Source organism: Aptenodytes patagonicus, chromosome 3, assembly GCF_965638725.1.
Source record: "Aptenodytes patagonicus chromosome 3, bAptPat1.pri.cur, whole genome shotgun sequence".
NCBI lineage: Eukaryota > Metazoa > Chordata > Aves > Sphenisciformes > Spheniscidae > Aptenodytes > Aptenodytes patagonicus.
In genome coordinates this window covers 90179630-90199469 of record NC_134951.1, presented here as the reverse complement: position 1 = coordinate 90199469, position 19840 = coordinate 90179630, and the positions used below count along the sequence as shown (strand labels likewise).

Here is a 19840-nt window from a genome sequence, read left to right as displayed (position 1 = left end):
AAAGGATACATTTCACAGGTTAAGATATTCTTTTGTACCTTCACGTGCTGCAGAAAGATACTATCCTTTCCTTAAAAAAAGAAAAAATTAGACATATCTTTACATTGACTCAGATCCTGATTTTAAAGGTAGAAATCTGAAATCACATCATATTATTTCATGATAATTCAGTCATCCAAAGCAAGAACCCTAGTCTCCTGGATTCATTCTCTTTAGCTGATGGGCTGTTGAAGACTGAAGCTTGGTTTGTTGTGAGGACAATGCTCTTTTGAAACCCTTAGCTCTGAGGACTGATATTTTGTTTGTTTGTCTGTTGTTGGATAAGGCTACAAACATGGAAGCAGCAGATAAAGAGGAACACACTGTATTTCTTTGGAGATCATTCTATTAATGTGAGAATTTGGGGACCAAATATTTGGGGGGGACTGCAGAAAGGAATATCACAAGTTATTCCCACCAACAACATGACTGTATCAAACAGAAAGCTAACTGTTAAGAGAGCAGATCTTTCCTTATAGGGAAGAGAAATTGTTATCAGAGTGCTGGAAGGATAGTGAAGGCTGTTATGAACACTGAACAGCAGTTTTACTCCTATCTTAGAGCCAGATTAGGTTCAAGAGGAAAGAAGGAAGAGGTTAAAAAAAAAAAAAAAGGTCAACTACTAAAAATTAGAGACACAAACTTGTTCTGCCATAGCTGTTGTAGAAACTTGGGATTGTATATGTGACCTACATAAAATGCCCAGGGGCAGCTGAAAAAGGTTTGGACAAAAGTTTAGTATGGGACTTTGAATAAGAGAACAGAGGCATCTGAAGGATTTTATTCCAGTCAGTATAGAACTGTACCTTTCAATTCACACTTCTATAAAAAAAGATGACAAATCACTAGTCAGACTGAAATATATAGTTGGTTTTCAAAGCATCTTCTCTAAATTGATGAAATATCCAGAAAGTAAATTTTGACAATGATTAAAAATGCATCCTATTGTGCACAGCATACAGTTCATTAGAATATAGCTCTCTGAACATGACTACGTTCCAGATGATTAAAGATTTCTTCTTCTGTTTCTGGAGTGAGCTGTATATTATCTTTGATTGGAGACAACGGATCCGACTTTTTACAAGACGGAAGTTTTTCATACTCTCTGCACAAAAAAACAAAGACAAAACAAAACCCAAGAACATTATGATATGTTTCTAACCACAGGCCTGTAAGAAGATATGGGTTAAAACAAAGCAAGACCCCTCACCTACCTACCCACTCATCTATGAATAAGCCCAAAATAAAAACGTGTGATGGAAAGTTTTAATTCCAATTTCACTACAACTGAACAGCTTCTCTGAAAGTGATTTCAACTGTTGCAGTTATCCTGTGACAGAATGATAGCTACTAGCTTTATATCTGAAAGACTGTATGTACCCCATCCTACTCTGGGTTGTACCTGCTTCCTTAACATTTAAGTCTTCTGAATAACTGTAGTTTCATATATACCCTGTGAGTCTTGACATTAGGACAGAACAGATCCGGGTCCCACATGATTTGTTTGCCATCAGACGATATAATTCTTAAGACATAAGGCTAATTTAGAAACATTTTAAAATCTGAAAAAACAATAAACAGAATACTCAGAGCTAAGTCAGTCCTGGCAGTGAGAAAAGCCTTTTTATGAAATAAATTAAGAAAAGAATCCCCCTAAAAGCTAATAAACAAGTACTTTATTTACATAGAAGTAATACATACAAAAATATATATCCCCAGTATATACCCAGAAGTTACAGACCAACCAAAACTGGATGGATAAAATGTGGATGTTGGGAGCTAAGTCTTGTAACTACCAGCAAAGGAACGGAGTGCCATCTAGGCTCACTCTGTTCTATCTGCCTCTATTCTGATAAATCAGAATATATGAATTTTCTCCCTGTGAACAACCCTGGTCAGACATTCCCAACTAGAGGTCAAGCAATACATACACAAACACTTTTACTTCCTCTTTGAAACTGTCATTCTTAACCCGCATCAAGAGGCTAATAAAAAGTAAGATTTCTAAAAATGTTAATGCTGCAAGTAATAATTTTTAAACAGAAATCAGTTGTGTGTTTATAATAGCCTACCATAAGGCCCAAACTTACTAAAATACATTCATCTGACCTAACACATGCTCACACCAGTCTCACATTTACTACTCAGTGCAAACAGAATACTTTTGTCCTACTCACATTTGGTTTCAGGTTAATGAGAACAATGATTTTGAATAAATAAGTCTTATTTAAATAAAGTTGAGATTGCTACTTGGAGCTGGGAAAGCTTTGCCACCAGGATTTTTTACCTGAGCCCATGGAAATAGCGTAAGTTAGAATACCTATGCTTTTTGCGTTTGTTTTTTTTGTTTTTTTTTTTTTTTTTTTTTTTTAAAATAATCATTGCCCTTCAAGCTCAAACCTTGAAGATATTTGCAGAAACTTCAAATTAGCCAAGTCATCTGCACAAGGGAAAACAAGAGCATTTTATAATGCGCAAAAATGTCTCTTGTAACCAGAGACTTCAGCTAACAGAAATATTCCATCAACTCACCATCATCTTGAAAGCAGAACAGTTCTGACAATCAGCCATCTCAAAATGTGAAAGGCATATAAAGTTAAATAGAAACAACCTTGTATTCAATTAAGTTTGGCAACTTTTATGCAGCTTTTGCATTTAGACTAACACTTTTGGTATTTGATGTCAAACAATGGTAATAATTTTCATATAAATTATGTTAAACTAAATATGCTACTTCAATAAATGAATTTTAGCTGAGAGTTTTTCCTGGTTAGAAAGAAAAAAGGAATTATAAGAGCATATTTACCACAAATCATACTTCATGGTTATATCAAGTTTAGGAAATTAAAAATTGTATGTAGAAAATATCTATCTTAAGCTATTATCTTTATTGAATTGTGTGGAGGAGACGTGTAGAGTCTGCTTTGAAAATTGTTTCTTTGGGAAAAAAAAGTATACAGGGTGCTAAGTAAAGGGTTAAAGCAACTCACCTTTTAAATTGGAAGTTTTTCCGGAGTTCACTAATGGTGGCTTGCAGTCCCAGCTTATTTTCAGCATCATGGTGATTTCTCTTCTGCACAGGTGACAGTTTCCTGCTTAATCCGCTTACTTTAGCTGGTATCAATGGCTTGAGCTTTGTTACAATACGCGACCCTATACAACTAGATTTATGTAAACCAGGAACCTGTGAGATTTTAATATTACAGCACAAATGGTTAAAATTACAACCTGTAAGCAACAGATATTATGCTGCAAAGCTTATAATCAAAAATAAAGTGCTTTACATTGTGTTGAGATAATGCAATCTGAATTGCCACAACAAGGTATATTCAGATAGCTTCTATAATCTAAACAGTGGCATCTCAAACACATTGGACATAATGCAGCTGTAAGAACAGGCAAACCAGTTTCCACAGTTCTTTGTATTCTAAGAGGTTGCAAATACACATTTCTTTTGAATGCCATTTTTAAAGTCTATTGAATATTTATTTTCTCATGTTTATATGAGAGCACAACAAAAACTTCAATGTCAGCTTTCAGAATTTTAAGAGAAGCTACTCTCTGGTATCACTCTCTGTGATACCTATGACTCCATTTTTTCATGAAATCTAAGCAGAGCACAGATATCAGTATGATTACCCCAAGAATCATGAAACCTCTAGTTGGACCTTCTTATCCTGTTTCTGTACCTGGAACTCAAAACAGCTGCGCTTGGCCAGAATACCTCTCTCAAATGCAACCAGTCTTAAGTTTGAACACATCAATTAAAAGAAAAATACATGGCTTCATTATATAATTTATTCAAGCTATTCACCACCCCTATTATTAAAAAAAAAGTTGCCTCATTTTCAATTCACTTAGCAGTTTCCAAGCACTGATTCTGTTTTTTCATATTTACAAGTACATGAAACTTTTTGACATGACCTAATTCCTATAATTAGGTCAGTCAGTGTGATTTTTACATTTCACATTCTCATCCCTAACCAATCTCTTATATTCCTGTCATTTTTCTGGGGTCAATATCAGGCTAACTGGCTGATAGCTACTCAGACTGCTGCTATCACGCTTTCTAATATTGATACAATATTGTTGATAATTTTTGGCTTTTTAACTTCACGCACAAAAAAGTAGAGTTTATTTTAACAACAGAAGAAACACACTAAAGCCTGATCTGCAGGATTTTTTTTCTGAGTAGCTTACCTCATTTCATGAATCAAAAGTTATACCTATTGCAATCTATTTAATCACTGTCTTCCCATTTGTACTATATGTGCATAATCATAGCACAATAATTAAGTACATGTAACGTACTTTTAGATAAAGTTAAAACTTTCTTTGCCAAATAAGTTCACAAGTGACAAAAGGCCACAAATGGCTTATTCATATTTTCCACCATTTTCTTCTGTCTTACATATGCTTATCATTTTCCCCAATTTTTGGGGAAGTAGCCATTTAGAAGCACTAGAACATTTTACTGTTTGAGCCATTCTGCCACTTCGCTGTAGAATATGAACTAATCACAATTACCAGCTTCTAAGTGATCACTCACTTCTAGCCTGCTATTTTAGCTTTTGTCTGTCATTATGAGGACCAAAACATAATTATCAAAATACAATACCTGCAGAAGAGATGGTGACTGTCTACAGTTGCGAGAAGTTCTTATTTTACAGTTGGCTACATAAGATTAGCTTAGGACACCTAGGCTGTAAATAATGCTCATATTTCCCATTTAGATAATGTTAAGAATAAAGCATTTTTCTCTAAATGAATCATCTTTTCTGTTTTGCTGGCTCATCTTTAGAAGATGGCACAGCTCTGCCTACTTCAGGTGCTTCACTTAACTAATGCAAATAGCTCTTCCTCATCCAAGTATTTGCTATTGATCACCCAACACATTTTTTCTTCAAATAAAAGATGTTGGCAACCCTTTCTTCAAAGAGAACTCATACCTCAGTTCTTTCCAAAATGATATTACATTTTGTCATCCCCCCCCCCGACTTGTTATATAGTTTTTTATTGAAATTACATTGTTTCTACCTGAATAGACTAAGCAGATCTTGGAACCCCAAATAAAATTTCAAAAAACCAAACAAACAAAAACCCAAAAAACACCCAAAAAACCCACTCCAAAAAACCGTTTAAAATGTAGGCTAAAAATTGGAACAAGAATACTAGGAAGAATAAAAATAAAATCCTAAAACTCCCTGCTTTATAGTATTTTGCTGTTTATCTATCACCTCAACCATTTTGCAACACATGTGAAGTCACCCATAATCCTACATTTCTTTGTGGTACTGAATTACATCAGTTATAACTTAATTTAACTAACCCAAAAGTAAGCAAAGCTACATGTCAAACACCCACTAAGAAACTTAAAACCAGAGCAGATTGCTCTCTTATCTTTTGCCAATATTAGCCTCTTTGCTGAACTCATCGCAATTGTGGAAAATAATCAGCAGTAAAAACCACAGCTGGAATACTATCACAGAAAAAACTACAAGGTCCTAGAGAACTCACTATCTTATAGGCTTCTGTTAGAGAAAAGCTTCTATTGGTTTTGATATTAGAATTGACTGGCTAGGCACATCACATTTTGGATTGGAACCAGGATAAGAGTTGACAACTTCCCCAGACTGCCTCCCCAGTTATTAAATTTCTCTACAGGTTAGCTATGTTATTCAGCTTTGCAAAATCAGAATAATTTATGTTTTAAGTGATTGACTGCTTCTTCCCCAAATCTGGAACTCATTATTCCCTTCACTATCTTTTACTGTACTTAACACCAGCAAAGATTTCCCTTGTTTTACACTTGCAGTAAGCAATCTTAAGGGAAAATGGAGTCAAAAGTGGTACTCCTAATCTCTACCTCCCCCCTCTTCAATTCTGGCTACTTCTTCCAACGGTCTCACTGGTGCTATGACTCACATGAGCCTGAGAGTCTGTGTGGACCCAAGTTCCAATATGACTGACCTTGTGCTTGTTGTTGTCAAGTCAGTTTTTCAGTCAGTTTTCTGGTCCAACTCGTTATAAGTATTATTACCAGCACATAAAGGAAGCAGAGGGAATGCATGGCCAAGGAAATAAGCAGAGGAAATCCTCCTACTAGCCGCTTAGCTTTAAACTAACCCTACTGTCCTCATGGATTTTCAGCAGATTCCTATTGTCTGAAGAGCTCCAAGCATCCTGAAAATTTGTTTATATATGAAGCTTATATTACCTCAGTACTTCTATACTGTGTATTCCGCAATATTTAGTATAATCATTCTCCCAATATACCTTTATGGTGAACAAAACATATTAAATACATTCTTAAAAACAAAGTAATAAAATTCTGAATCCCAGCATGATTTCATTTCATTGCTCAGCCTTTTTGAGGAGAAGCGGGCAAAATGTTAATCTAATGAAAAAGCATCATTTTTGTAACCAGGTGTTCCGGAATAAAGATGTAAATTCCAGCTTAACACAGAAGTTACTAACCATAACCACAAGATGTCACTATTATACAAAACACACACAATATTCTTGTTTGGCAGAGAGGCTTATGATTTTTAGTCTGTCTACGAGAAAGAAGTTAGTTAGTAGGGGTGTACGCAAAAGGATGAAAGCGTTTTCCTTTGACTTGTGAATCTTTTGGCCAATTCTAATGACAATGCCTAAGGAGTTAGAGCACTTTTAGCTGTTAAGGCCTTACAAAATTTTGTAAGCTAGACAAATGGGTAAAGCTCTTAAGTTTATTCTTATAAAGTAAGAATTCATCTATGTCCCTTGTCTTTGTGACATTTCTAAGAAACCACATAGAAGTCAAATTATGGGTACCCAACCAATAGCAAAAATAACCGAAATGGGGGCTCTTAAGGAAAATTGACTGTCCTTCCATACCGATTCGTTAGTGCCTAACAAGGCTTTTAACTAAAACAATTAAACAAGAAAGGCTGACTAAAGCCTTTCCAGATTTTGAAACTGAAACACATTTTTTCTAGTCAAAGAGGAAGGAGACTGCTAAACTAGCAGATTTATCAAGACAAGCAATGAAACGCTGTTTTATCTTGTGACTGTATCTGGATTATGAACATGACTGCAATTTGCATCACAAAACCTGTGTATTTAGCATGCCTGAGGAAAATTAAGTGGGTTTTTGCCTTAGCTTGGCTTCTTATTTTATACCAAAGTGTTTAAAATCCCCAAACAAGTTGCAACTGTGATATCAATCATAGGTGGCCTTGTTATAGTTCATCTCAGTCTGACATAGATGAACAAGAATATAGTTTTCTCTTGCCAACATATGCATTGCTTAAGATTCTTTCATTAAGAGTTCTAGAATGAACTAGTAGAAAGCAAAAACTGATTTTCAGAGTTTAGTAGAGCTCATAGTAAAGTTAAAAGAATTCTTACCTTGGTCTTTATGATCGTATTTTTTCTGTCAGTTTGAACAGCAGAAAATACTGGAGACCAAGTACACTGATCATCAGCCAGTTTTGAATTGGAGTCAGATTCCTTCATCAAGAGAAAATTCATTTGGTTTTAAAACAGTTGGGGTTTGGGGTTTTTTTGTTGCTTTTTTTTTTTGTTTGCTTGTTTTGTTTTTTTTTTTCCCCACAATGTATATTTTTATATCTACACATATATCCTTTATAAGGTATAATGTTTTCAGCAATTCTAAGAACTTATACAAAAACCTGGGCTTATTTTCAGCAAGCAACACTATGGTGACACACATGCTTTCTGAAAGGACCTCTTTAGGGACTAAGAAAAGCAAAGAACAAAAGCTAGCCTACCAGCTTGTTTTATGACCCGCTGTAGTGATAGCAGTGGAAAGACTGAAGACAAACTAAAACCAGAGAACAGACTTGATTCAGTCAAGTCAATCCATTCTACACAACTATATTAAGCATTGACAAAATTAGCTAACAAAATTAGCACAAACTACATAATCTGCAGGGTATCATTTTGAAGAGAAGACTTCACTGCCTAATTTCTTTTATAATTTAACGTGAGAGCAAATGCTGAAACAATGTCTAGCTTTCTTACTTCTGCATCTGAACTGTTGTTAGACACTCGCAGTATTTCTGAAGACTCCAAACTGCATTCTGATGGCTCACAAGACTTTTGAGACTGTGATGACCGTTCCAGTTCTGTTAAGGGGGAGGATTCTTCCTCCAATTCGCCACACACTGCCCCACTCTCTGTTTGTACCCCATTAATCTGATCTTCCTGGGTTACCACGCAGTTGCTTCTCTGTTGGTGAAACTGCTGTGAAAACACAGTATGAGATGGACCAGGATTTCCTGCATTATTTACGAGGCTGCTAAACCACCGGAAGCAATTTTTCTGCATTTCTCCAGGAGATGTAAAGATAGTCCTTGCTGATTTTTCAGTTTCTGAAAACTGACAAACATCTTCTGCTACATGTTTTACTTCCTGTTTCTGGCAATCCCACTCCGCATCTTGAGTTAGATTACTGTCATCCCTCTTTGCTCTACTGTCAAACATAATTGCATCATTGCAGAAAAACCTAAAAAAGTAAAAAACAGGTGAAGGCAAGGGAGAAGAAAGTTACTGCAAATGAGTATGTCATCTCCAAAATCCAACAGTTGTCTCTATCCATCAATTTTATTTTTGAAGTGCGCTTGCAGACCCAAGTTATTTTGACAATGGGCAAAGCCTTAGTCCCTCAGGGAGGCATTTAACAGATAACAGTAAAAAAGGGGAAAAAAAAAAGCACCTGTAAACATGTCATTCATTGACTGAAATACCAATAAGGTTCTTCATTTGAATAAGAGAAACATCTAGGAATCCTACACAATTTAAGAATATGTTCATTAACTAACATAAAGCTAAACAGTAGTGAAACACTTCAGTACCTCTTATCAAGGACTCCAGAACCTATCTAGTTCTTTTCCATGCTATAGCAGCAGCTCCTAACAGTAAGTACAAGTCAGAGCTTTTTAAGAAACTGAGCATTGCTTTACAGAAGAACCTACCATCACTGACAACTCTTGGTTTTTGATGGAACTTAACAAAACTTTCAGCTCAGGAAGGTGTGCATTAAAGCTAGAGAACATCAGTATTAAGACTGTTCTGTAAAATTACACTGCTCAAAAATATTCAACTTATTTAAGATAAAAATTACACAGTAAGAGACATAATTGTGATAATGCTTTGTAAAACCAATTCAAGTAGCTATGGCCAAATGCAACCAAAAAACCTGTAACGCGCAGCCAGTTAAAAAAAAAAACATAACAAACCCAAAGTCCCTCTTCTCAAAGTGCTGATGCAGAGATCAGGAGCATCAACTGAACAGGATGGGATAAGAATAGGTATTTGTCATACAGTATGATCAGGTTTGGCTTTACTGAAACAAACAAAAAACCCTGTCAACGTAAGTCAATATATTCACTAACTGCTTACATATTTGGCACAAAGCAGCTACTTTTTTTTTTTTTAGATATATCATACAACCTTTACCTGGAAAAGAAATATTGCCAATTCCTAATTAATTTTGACACCCAGAGGCTAGACTGTATTGAAAAGTCTCAGTCTTCATTTCTGCAGTAAGAAATTGACATTATCTATCTCACACATAGATAGCACGCCTAGCACAAAGGGTTCTCCACTGCAGGTTAGGACTACAGGTGCATTAATACAGTTGCATAAAAAGTCTGAGGTAGCATTTTTCTCATTTTCATTGTTCAGGTTATTTCAGCAACCAGGACAGTGAACAGTATTTTGCTACTTATTAAAACACGTGATGCAGGCATACCTGCTTCTTGTTCCTGGAACGATTACAGCATCCTTCTCTTTGTTTTTCCTTTGTAGAAAGGAAGCAAATTTATTTCTAACTCTGGGCAGGGAGTTAGAGCTTTCTTGAGTGACAGAATTCCCTGAAGAATCAAGACTTTGTACTGCTGAGACACTCTTTTGTGCTTGACCATCATGATCACTCTCCTTCTTGAATTTTTTTGCTTTTGAAAATGAATATTGGTTCAACAGCTCTCCATCTGAGATTTCTTCTATATCTAAAGACAATTTAAGCATCACTGTAGAAGCATGTTCTAGAATTAACCAGTTATGAGAGAACTGAGCATTACATATTTACTCACAGGCTTAAAAATATTAGTAAGGTCTGGTAGGAACATTCTTGACATTACAGTTTAGAAGTCTTTAACACAGTTGTTTTCTAGTACATAGCCTTAAAAGTAACTTCCTATGAAAAGGTAGATGGAGTGAAGGCAGAACAGCTGAAATGAAACATGATGTATGTTTGTTGTTGGGGGGGGGTTTTGGGGTTTTTGTTGTTGTTTTTTTTTTTTTTTTTTTTTTTTTTTTTTTTTAGACCCTTTGAAAACAAAATTAAATTTGACTTAAAGGCAGGCTGCTAAACTAACTACAAATTTTGATAAACCAGGGAGTAGGAAGATATCAGGAGTAACAAAGGCAAAAAAGGAGCACTAGTAGCATAATCAGAAAGCAAAGGAAGCAGAGGACGAGAAAATACTTAACATCAGATAAAGTTGATAAAATGGGAACAAAGAAGTGCCCCTTCTATTACAAGCCCACAGTTTATTTCAGCACATATAACTTAGGCGGTGTAGAAGACAAGATAGCACAGATTTACTAGAAAAAATGAGAAAGTTGGAGTAAAGAATGCCAATACAGGGGATACAAGCAGCACAGTGTTAGAAGAGTACAGAAAACATTCTTTAAATTTTCTGTCTGGCCAAATATCAACTCTAGGAAAAGTAGGCTATATTCATTTCTTCACAAGCCATTATAAGATAGAAATTAAAACAAAAAAATATCTAAAAAAAGAACAGATGGTATTAAACATGACAACCTAAAATTGAAAACAATGAAGTTTTATAGCAAAATAAAGAAAGTTAAAATCAAGTGCTGCTGAAAATTTGCTGCCACCCTTTATCGTTACATAGGCTTTAATATTATGGCTCGTTACTCTTGCAGCTTATTGAAAACAGAATACAGACAATACAAGTTAGAGTTAGGCCTCTAAAATCTAATGCCATCAAGTCCAAGAAAAAAATCCTTTCTTTCCCCACAGCCTTCTACTGTTTATATACTTATTTTAACAGAAACATACCACTCCTTGGCCTTTTTGCCAAGAGCTCTTTGCCTGGAAGTTTTAGCCCTTTAACACTAATTATCTTCTCCACGCCTTTGGTTGTTGGTTTCTCTAGTAAGTGCATTTTATGAGGAACAGTATCTGCATTAGGGCCAAGCTTGTAGTCTCTGCTCCAAATGCTATTTACATGATTAGCACGTCTGTCATTCCAGCCACAACTTCTCTGCTGCACAGGCTACAAAAAAAATTTAAAAAAACAGGACATAGGTTTATAATTTTGCCTTCTACATATGATTTCCTGATTTAGCATATAAGGACATTGACATTTGCTTAACAACTAGTGACATACTCTACACAAACATTTTCTTTTTTGTTCCCACATTTCTCACACTTTTCATCCAAATTCTTTTTCTTTTGCACTGCCACGACTTCTTCATTCCAATATGGCGCAAGTGACTAACTGCTCATCTCAGACAAAATTAAAAGTTAAAATTTTATTTCTATTCAGAAAACCTAATTTGGGAAAATACTTTCCTCAGAGTTATATACTCGGAAGAAATCCAAATCTCTTTGAGAATTTTCTTTTTAAATCAGTTACTTCTGTCAATAGTATTAAGGACTTATCAAAAATGTCTGAAAGTAAAACAAACATTGAAGTCAAATATGTCATGGAAAGCAAGATTTTACCTGTACAAAGAATGAGAAATATGGGTGTGAGAGCATACAGTTTCTGTAATAGCAGAATAGCTTTCATTGCCAAGTCAGTTGCAGATAACATTCAATCATATTTTTCTATGAATGTTCAGACCCGCATAAAAATCTTAATATATAACTTCAGAACAAAGACATTACCTGTGCAGTGTCAGGGTTATAATTATCAATTTGTTCCATTGTATCAATATCAATGTTGCCAATGGCAATTTGAAAAGCAGTACAATCACCAAAATGTCTGTTCCCATCATATTAAAGGAAAATATCTGAATATTACATTAAATTTCAAGAACTGTAGCATGAAAGTTAGACTAGCTGTTTCCCATTTTTCTGGGAAGCACATTTCGTAAAAAGCATTGCTAGAATATTAACCAAAAGCATTATTACTACTACTTGTGGCTTCAATCTGATGCAACAGCAATTGTAATAGATCTGCAGTGCTTGGCAAATGATGGAAGTCAAAAGGAAAACATTCAGTCATCAGCAGGAAAGTTACCAGCTTTCTCCTTCCTAATTTCTGGAAATGCCAGAGATTAAGTGGCTTGAAGAACATACAAAGCTAGTAACTACTTCAACAGTCCCCTCTCTTTCTTCATTTTCTTAATCTTCCATGCTGAAATTTATGCTGCACAAATGTGGCAAAATGCTACTTGTTCTATAGGAAGAGATATCTGGTAAAACAGGAAATGCTTAGATTAGGGAATGAGTTGAACACGGATTGCAAGAATTAAACTGGCAGAGATTATAACACACTTAACACAGGCAGAAATTAAAAGACAGTCGTAAAGTGACTCACACAGTTTAAATATAACCTGTATTTAACAAGTTGTTTTGTAAAAAGAAAAAAAAAAATCAATAACTTCTGCCTAAAATGATATGTCAATGATAGGTCAACTCAGTTACCCCTGAACTCTTTTTTATTAATTAAAATCGGAGCAAAAGAGAAAAGAAAAAAACCCACTTTCTAAGATTGCAGAAAAGCCAGGCTTTAGTCAACAGCAGAGATGAAATGAAAAATATAACTAGACCACAGATGCAATGAAAAGCATAAGACACCACATCTGCTCACCCTTATTTCCCCACTCTGCTGTTTCAACACAAAGGATACCGTCCTGCATAAATAAGTGTTTCTGGATCAATATCATCCTCATATGCATTCAGAGGAACTAATTTTCTGTTGACAGGATCAAAAACTAACTGATAAAGGAATGTATTATTGGCTCGTGTAAAACCCTGTATGTATTCTTCTGGCACTGTTATATTCATCTTCAAGTACTGCCCCATTTTCTTAATAACCTGTCAAAAAAAAAAAAAGATTGCTTAACTGCTTCGTTTAAAGAGGTTACACAAAAGGTTAAATACCTTTCAATTATTAAGTATCTTTGCTTGTAATTAAGTGTAGAATGTGTGTCCTGTTACAACAAGCAGATTCAACTTAAACAGGGGAAGGAAAAAAAGTTTTGTACGTTATTTTCCCACTCTCAAGTTGTTTACAATCACATAAATAACACAATTCAACTCTTTATAAATACTTCTTGTCCCATAAATACAAAATCTGAATAAAAATACAGAGCATCTCCTTAAAGCATATTTGTTAAAACTAATGCATATCAAATTTTATCATTCATATTATCAGAATACATAAGCAATATGTGGGTGTTTTTAGGATAGGAAAAAAGCAAAACTAATCAGATTTCTCTCCTCCTTCCATTACTCATCACAAAAGACTACATATTGATCTTGTAGCTCCCCCTATATATTGTTACTGCACCACTCTTAAAAGAAGTTCCTGCTAATTCATTGACCTCTACATTTTCCAGTTTCACAGAAGGCAGATTATGTTCTTTTGAAGATCAAGTTTATCATGCTGCTAGAGGCAAGAGTTTCTCCTCCTCTCCAAATAAAATAATCAGACAAGATTCCCAATCCCTGCCCCTCCCCCATACAGATAAAAGTATACTTATGCAAAAGTAACAGAGTTCAATCAGCAGTTCTAATAACTAATCTGCAAAAACAGATGAAAGAGCAGGTAATGAGGGGGGGGGGGGGGGGGGAAATCCAGGGCCTTACAAAAAATTACGTCTCTCCTCAAATAGAATATGCCCTTCGAGGATTAGAACAATTCTTTATTTAAGTTTACTTTGGTGTATTTCATTAAATACATAGTAGCTTCAACACTTGAGTAAGTTTAGCTCAGCATCTTTCTAAAGCACAAACGAAAATACTTCTTTTAGCATTCTCCTTAAAATGGAGGAAGTCAAGACCCCTCATATATTCAATTCAGCGTTAGTTTCATATATACTGACATAGGCTCCCAAGAGGCCAACAAGCAAAGCAAAACCAAGTTTACCTTTATAATATCTGGATTGTTGGCTAATTTTAGTAACTTGCACGCTTTAGCTAACCCAATTCCATGAATTGACGAGAGGTAGTCACAACCAGAAAGAATACACATGTAGCGGAATTTCTCTTCTGTAAATACATTTCCAAGCTGCTTGCAGTTTCCTAGTCGAGCTTGATCTATCTCTAGTCCATTTCCGAACTTGTCAATTTTCAGAAACACCTGGAAATTAAGAGGAAGCGAAAACAATAATTTTCACCCATATAAGCTAGTTTGTTGCACTTAGTGGAAACAACAGAGGCTGAGTGCTATTATTCTCATCTCTTCTGTTTCCCCCACTTAGCGTAGAAGAGTAAATCCATACATCAAACACATTTGGCAACTTCAAACTCTGCTTTTAAGATATCAGCAAGAGGTAAAGGCTATTAGTATTTTCTTCCATACCTTTTTACATCCAAAAGCTAAAAGATCAGAGTCTTCTGTAATTATAGCTTGAACCATGCCAATCTTATTAAGATAAGCCAACTGAGCATCAGCTTCGTAAGGAGCAACAATACAATCAACTCCCCGGGCTCGTGCAGCCTGTACATAAACAAGAAGCATACAAGTACTTTGCATCAATTTTCAGTGATTACCTTAAGACATCTGAAAGCATAAGAACCTCTACCTTAAAAAACTGAAACCGTGATCTTTTTAATCACACACCCACCCACCCCCATTAGTGCCCAATATTTCATATTCAAAACTCAAGGTTTCAAGCAGTTTAGACTATACAGGCTAGTTTACAAAAACAACCTTTCCTGTGTTGGCCTGAAACACTATGTTCACTGCATCTGACCACCGGTGCCAGCTTCAAACTCATGCAAGTTGTATTCTGGACAAAGGAAAACAGCACTGGAACAAATGTAATAATATTTCAATAAAGATCTCATGACTGCAGCGGAAGGATAGCAAAAAGCTGCTAGAAAGGCTTTTAAGCAGCCAAAATTTTTTCAGTAGTCTATTATCAGGAGCTAGCCAAGGGGGGAAAAAAATAAAAAGTAAAAAAAAAAAATTGTGTTTGGTTTTTGTGCGGCAAAAGTAAAACTGTTGGTGTTATCAAAGTCAGTTCCTAGCAGTAAGAAGAGATGTATTTCAATTGACATATCATCATTATTTATACAACTGGGTATAATAAACTTGAAGTGAAGTTAAAGTTTGTTAACTGTGCCTAACATAATCCAATGTATGCAGGACAATTAGAGACTAAGGAGGGGGGAATATTTTTCTTGCCTACATCGAAGAGGTAGTGATGTAGCCATACAAAAGCAGAGTGCTACCTACTGCATAGATTTTTTTTTAAAAACTGTCAGTATCAACAGGATTGACAACTTACTTTAATAACTTCACGAGCCATAACATGGGTAACATTTACACTGCGCCCAAAACATTCCCTAGCTTCTGACAGTCTCCCTTCCTGCAACAATTGTTTCCCCTTCAGAAGACTGGCTTGACGCTTCCTGAAAGATAAACAAAAATATCCACAGATCTCAGATTATTTTTCACTTAAAGGAACAAGTAGCAGAAAGGACTAAGAGACAGGTAGGAACGGGGGAAAAAAAAAAAAATTGTTTTGCAGATGAACAGTTCCCCAATCTGTTCTACTGCGTAATTTTTTAAAAACATAAGAATAACTAAGTCATTGTATTGACAAGGACAATTAGATTGGCATGTTGAAATGTATAATGTTTTCTCAGAAAACAGTGACAACTCAGGAACTGAAATCAGCAGTGTAAAAGAAGAGATGCACCCACTCCCAGGTTGCAGTAAAAAAGATTTAATGGAATTTGGGAGTATCTGACATTAGATACTTATTGGGTTAGAGGACAGAAGGCATCATTTACTTCACTTCAAATATCGGAAATTGTTTGCCCTATGCTGAAAGCAGCATATGTCCCATGAGAATTTATAAATAAAAATCACTAGTGAAAAATTCTCACCACATCAGTGAGAAGTCCCATTATATAGGGACCTGAATCCAAACCTGAAACAAGTTTATCTGATTATTTGTAGAGAAAGATGAGGAAGGTGGTGTTATTTTAAAATAAAATTATATTGGGAAGAAATATTTTTGTCCAGAGATCACAAGGGCGGGTAAACTAAAAGCCTTTAATACGTTACAGGAACTAATGCTCAGAGGTTTACTTCCTTCCTATATAAAAGTGCTTTCATTTATGAAGTGCATTTCTATTTTTGGAATAAAACCTCTAAGAAGAGGTCTGTATGATTTTTAAATGTAAATTAAATGAAATAACACTACACTGCAGGAAAGGTTACCAGAGATTACTACCTAGCTGAAGTTTGAGGTTTTCCAACTTTGAAAGTGAATTGTAGTATTAAACATACTGCTTTGCTTGCAAATCAATGCAGTTCAGTACTTACTCTCGTCGGGCCTTTTCCACTTCCTTCTTAGAAGGTAGGGTGCATCCATCAAATACCAAAATTGGTTTAATTCCAAACGAGAGGAGCATATCAACAAGTTTCATACAGAAAGCTACATAACTGTTTCAACAATAACAAAAGTAAGAAAAGAAAGATAAACTTTATTGTTAAGCACAAGTCTATTGCATATTTTCTGTTTGCAGGAAAGGAGAACTGTAAGTTTAGGACTAACTATTGTTCAGGGATCTTAATGGGCCATATATTTTTCCCCAGCATCACATAAAGAGTAAGAACACTTGAATGTCTTTTAAAAAAAAAAAACAACCAAACAAACAAAAAAAACACAAGAGAAATGCACCAGCTCCCAACTCAGAACTGGACTGACTGCTCCCTACTCCTACACAAAATAAAATAAGAACTCGAGAACAATTCAGTTTGATTTTGCTACATTAGGATTCAACACTGCCAAAAACTTTGCAAGTTAAACCATGGATCATCTTTTTAGTTTCAGCAACTCAATTAATAATGGCCAGGAGAACAGGAGGCAGACGAGCACAGTACATTATCTTTCCCCGAAGCCTTGTGAAAGGCAGACTAAATGCACTTTTGTAGAGTTGGAGAAGTGATGGGGTACTAAACCTCTCTTTGTGGAACTATCCACTCATTTCTCCGGATGGTAGATACATGCTATGGACAGACATGCAAACATATCTTCCCTTACTAAAAATACAGGCACAGTACCGAAAATATTCCAAAAGACAGGAGAGTTCCCCAAACTGTACTAACAGTGAAGATGGTGTATGGACCAGGAGGCAATCCTCCACTGCCTTCCAAGACTGTCCCTTAGTAAAATATTTGTAGGGAATTCCAGACTTCATGTACTCCCTTGGACCTCTAATCTCCTTACATGTTATTTCTACAGATCTGTATGAGATCATTCAATCAGCAGCACAGAACTAAAATCTAATAGCTGCTGTAAACACTAAGTGCATTACAATGATGCTCAATGAAAAAAAAAACAAACTCAAGTTTGTTTTTGTTTTTTTTTAAGGACACTTTAAAACAGCAAGAGCAACGTTTAGCAGGGGGCAGGGAGGGGAAGGAGAGTGGGACTTAGGAGCACTTAGACTCTAAGGATACGAGCACTGAAGAAACTGGATTTAGAGCTACAAAACATAACCAAAAAATAACTGTGATTTTTGAAAGACAGGAGCAAATAGGATTGTAGCTATATAAGACCTCAATTCAGATGAATTTTAAAGTGTGAAAGGACTCTCTACACTATAGTTAAAGTGCCAGTCTAAGATCAGTGATCATATGTGCATGGAAACAAGATTTGGTCATAAAATATTCATGTAGTTAAATTCAACCATTCCAAAGTTTCCGATGACTATTAATGTTTTTCCTGTCAGTCAATTTCTTTCTCAACTGGGGTGCATCCTGTTCTCAGGACTCTGAGGGATCTCCACCACCTCCAAAGGCAGGTAGCAGGGTTGGATGAAACTCTACAGTTCTTCATATCAACAGAAGCAGGAGTTACAGATTTGAACCCATTTGTGGACCACCAACTCTTTCTTGCCTCCAATCAAACATTTAATCAAAATTTCATAAGTGAAGTTTGATCTAGACTAATCAGCATAGCTTTATTTCTGAAAAGATGAAGATTAATCTTCATTTAAAACTATACCCAATCTAAAACAAGAGTTCAACCCCATTTTCCAGAGATGGGCAAGAACTTATGCAAATCTGACCTAAGCTCCAAAGCTGAACTTGAAATACAACCACAATTTCTGTTTGTTTCCTTCCTTAGAAATATAACTGTGTAAGTGAAAAATCCATGTTACATTAGAAAAGCTACTCTTACTAAAAATATAGTGTTAAGCAAAAAAACGTACACCTTATTCAGAGCACAACACATCTATCAGAATTCCTCAGTATCATCACAACTTTTGTCACAGCAGTATTTACAAACTATTACTTTGTACAAATAAGGTTCCTGAAAATGATACTAAATTTTAAGCGTATGAATTGCATCTACAGAATCTCATCAGAGAGATTAGATTATAATTGAGAGCGAGACACGCTGGAAAAAAACGAACTCACCTAACCGTTGGTGTTTTAATAGAAAATATTTTAGAGAGTTTCCCCCCCCCCAATATATACTTCAGTATTTATTTTGCACAGTTGGAAAGCTATTTACGTTTCCATTTCCAAAAAGTACAACTGGGACTGAGAATTCAGAAGCAAAAGTACAAAGTGAAACTGCTTTGACTTAGTTTTTAGCTCAAGAAATGTCAAGCTAACAAAACTTTAACTTGTCAGAGGGCCGAGGCCGAAATGCAACAAAGACTTACAGATCTGTTGGCTCTCCTCGGGCCAGCTTTTCAGCACAAGCATAAGCGCCTTTGTGCAGCCAACAGTAGGTGTCCACAGCTACCGTCTGCCCTTTGTATTTCTTCACGTGGGTAGGCTCAGCAGCCTCCTTGATAAACTGGAGTAGGCCCTGAATCCCCATGATGTTGCTTAAACTGCAGTCGGGAAAACGGAAAGCGTGAGCGCAAGGTTGAGTCTCGATCTTCGCACAAGGAACGTCAGCTCAGGTTGCAGAGAGGGTGCTGGCCTGAACCAGAGGCACGAGAAGCCCCTGGGAGTGCCACCACGCACCCTGCGCAGCCGAAGCTCATGTCCGCCGTTCGAAGAGACATAAAGCCTTTAAGCCAGCGGTGCGCGCAGCCCGCGGGGACGGGGCTCCCCGCCGCCGGCGGGCCCGCAGGCGGCTGGGGGCAACAAGCCCCGCGCACGCTCCCCGACAGACAGCGGGGTCGGGAGGGGGCTCAAGGGGCGCCGGGCACGGCCCCTTGCCCCCCGCTGCGGTCAGGGGCTCAGGGGCCGGCGGGGCCCCAGCGACGCCCCCCGCGCCGTCCCTCACGGCCTCCCCTCGAGCGGCACGCACGTACCGACACCGGGAACTGTACCTGTCCGGGGGCGAGAGGGCCTAATGCAGCTCCCCCGGCTCGGGGCCGCCTCCCCCATGGCGCCGCCGGCGCCTCTACCTCGGCGCGGGCCGCCGCTGCCCGGGGAGGGGGGAGAGAGAGGGGCTGGGGGGAACACGATCACCAACCGCCGCGGAGCGCCGCGCGCCAGTACCTCGCTGGGGGAGGAAGGGGAACCCGCGCGCCAGCCAGCCAGCCAGCCGGCCGGCCCCCGCCCGCTCCGCTCCGCTCCGCTCGGCCGTGGCGCGCGGCAGCCGC

General features: G+C 37.1%; 1 protein-coding gene across 1 annotated transcript; it reads right to left on the bottom strand.

Annotated features, from left to right (window-relative positions):
• Positions 1–811: 811 nt before the first annotated feature.
• Positions 812–19765, bottom strand: EXO1 (exonuclease 1). The gene is made up of 14 exons (XM_076335543.1): positions 19737–19765; positions 18944–19117; positions 16590–16709; positions 15544–15667; positions 14613–14750; positions 14178–14390; positions 12936–13123; positions 11969–12065; positions 11135–11351; positions 9800–10055; positions 8095–8551; positions 7432–7533; positions 3030–3223; positions 812–1144 (listed from the first exon to the last, which is right to left on the bottom strand). The coding sequence occupies exons 2-14, from the start codon at positions 19102–19104 to the stop codon at positions 1006–1008; spliced, it is 2406 nt and encodes an 801-aa protein (XP_076191658.1). The 5' UTR covers positions 19105–19117; positions 19737–19765; the 3' UTR covers positions 812–1005.
• Positions 19766–19840: the final 75 nt, after the last annotated feature.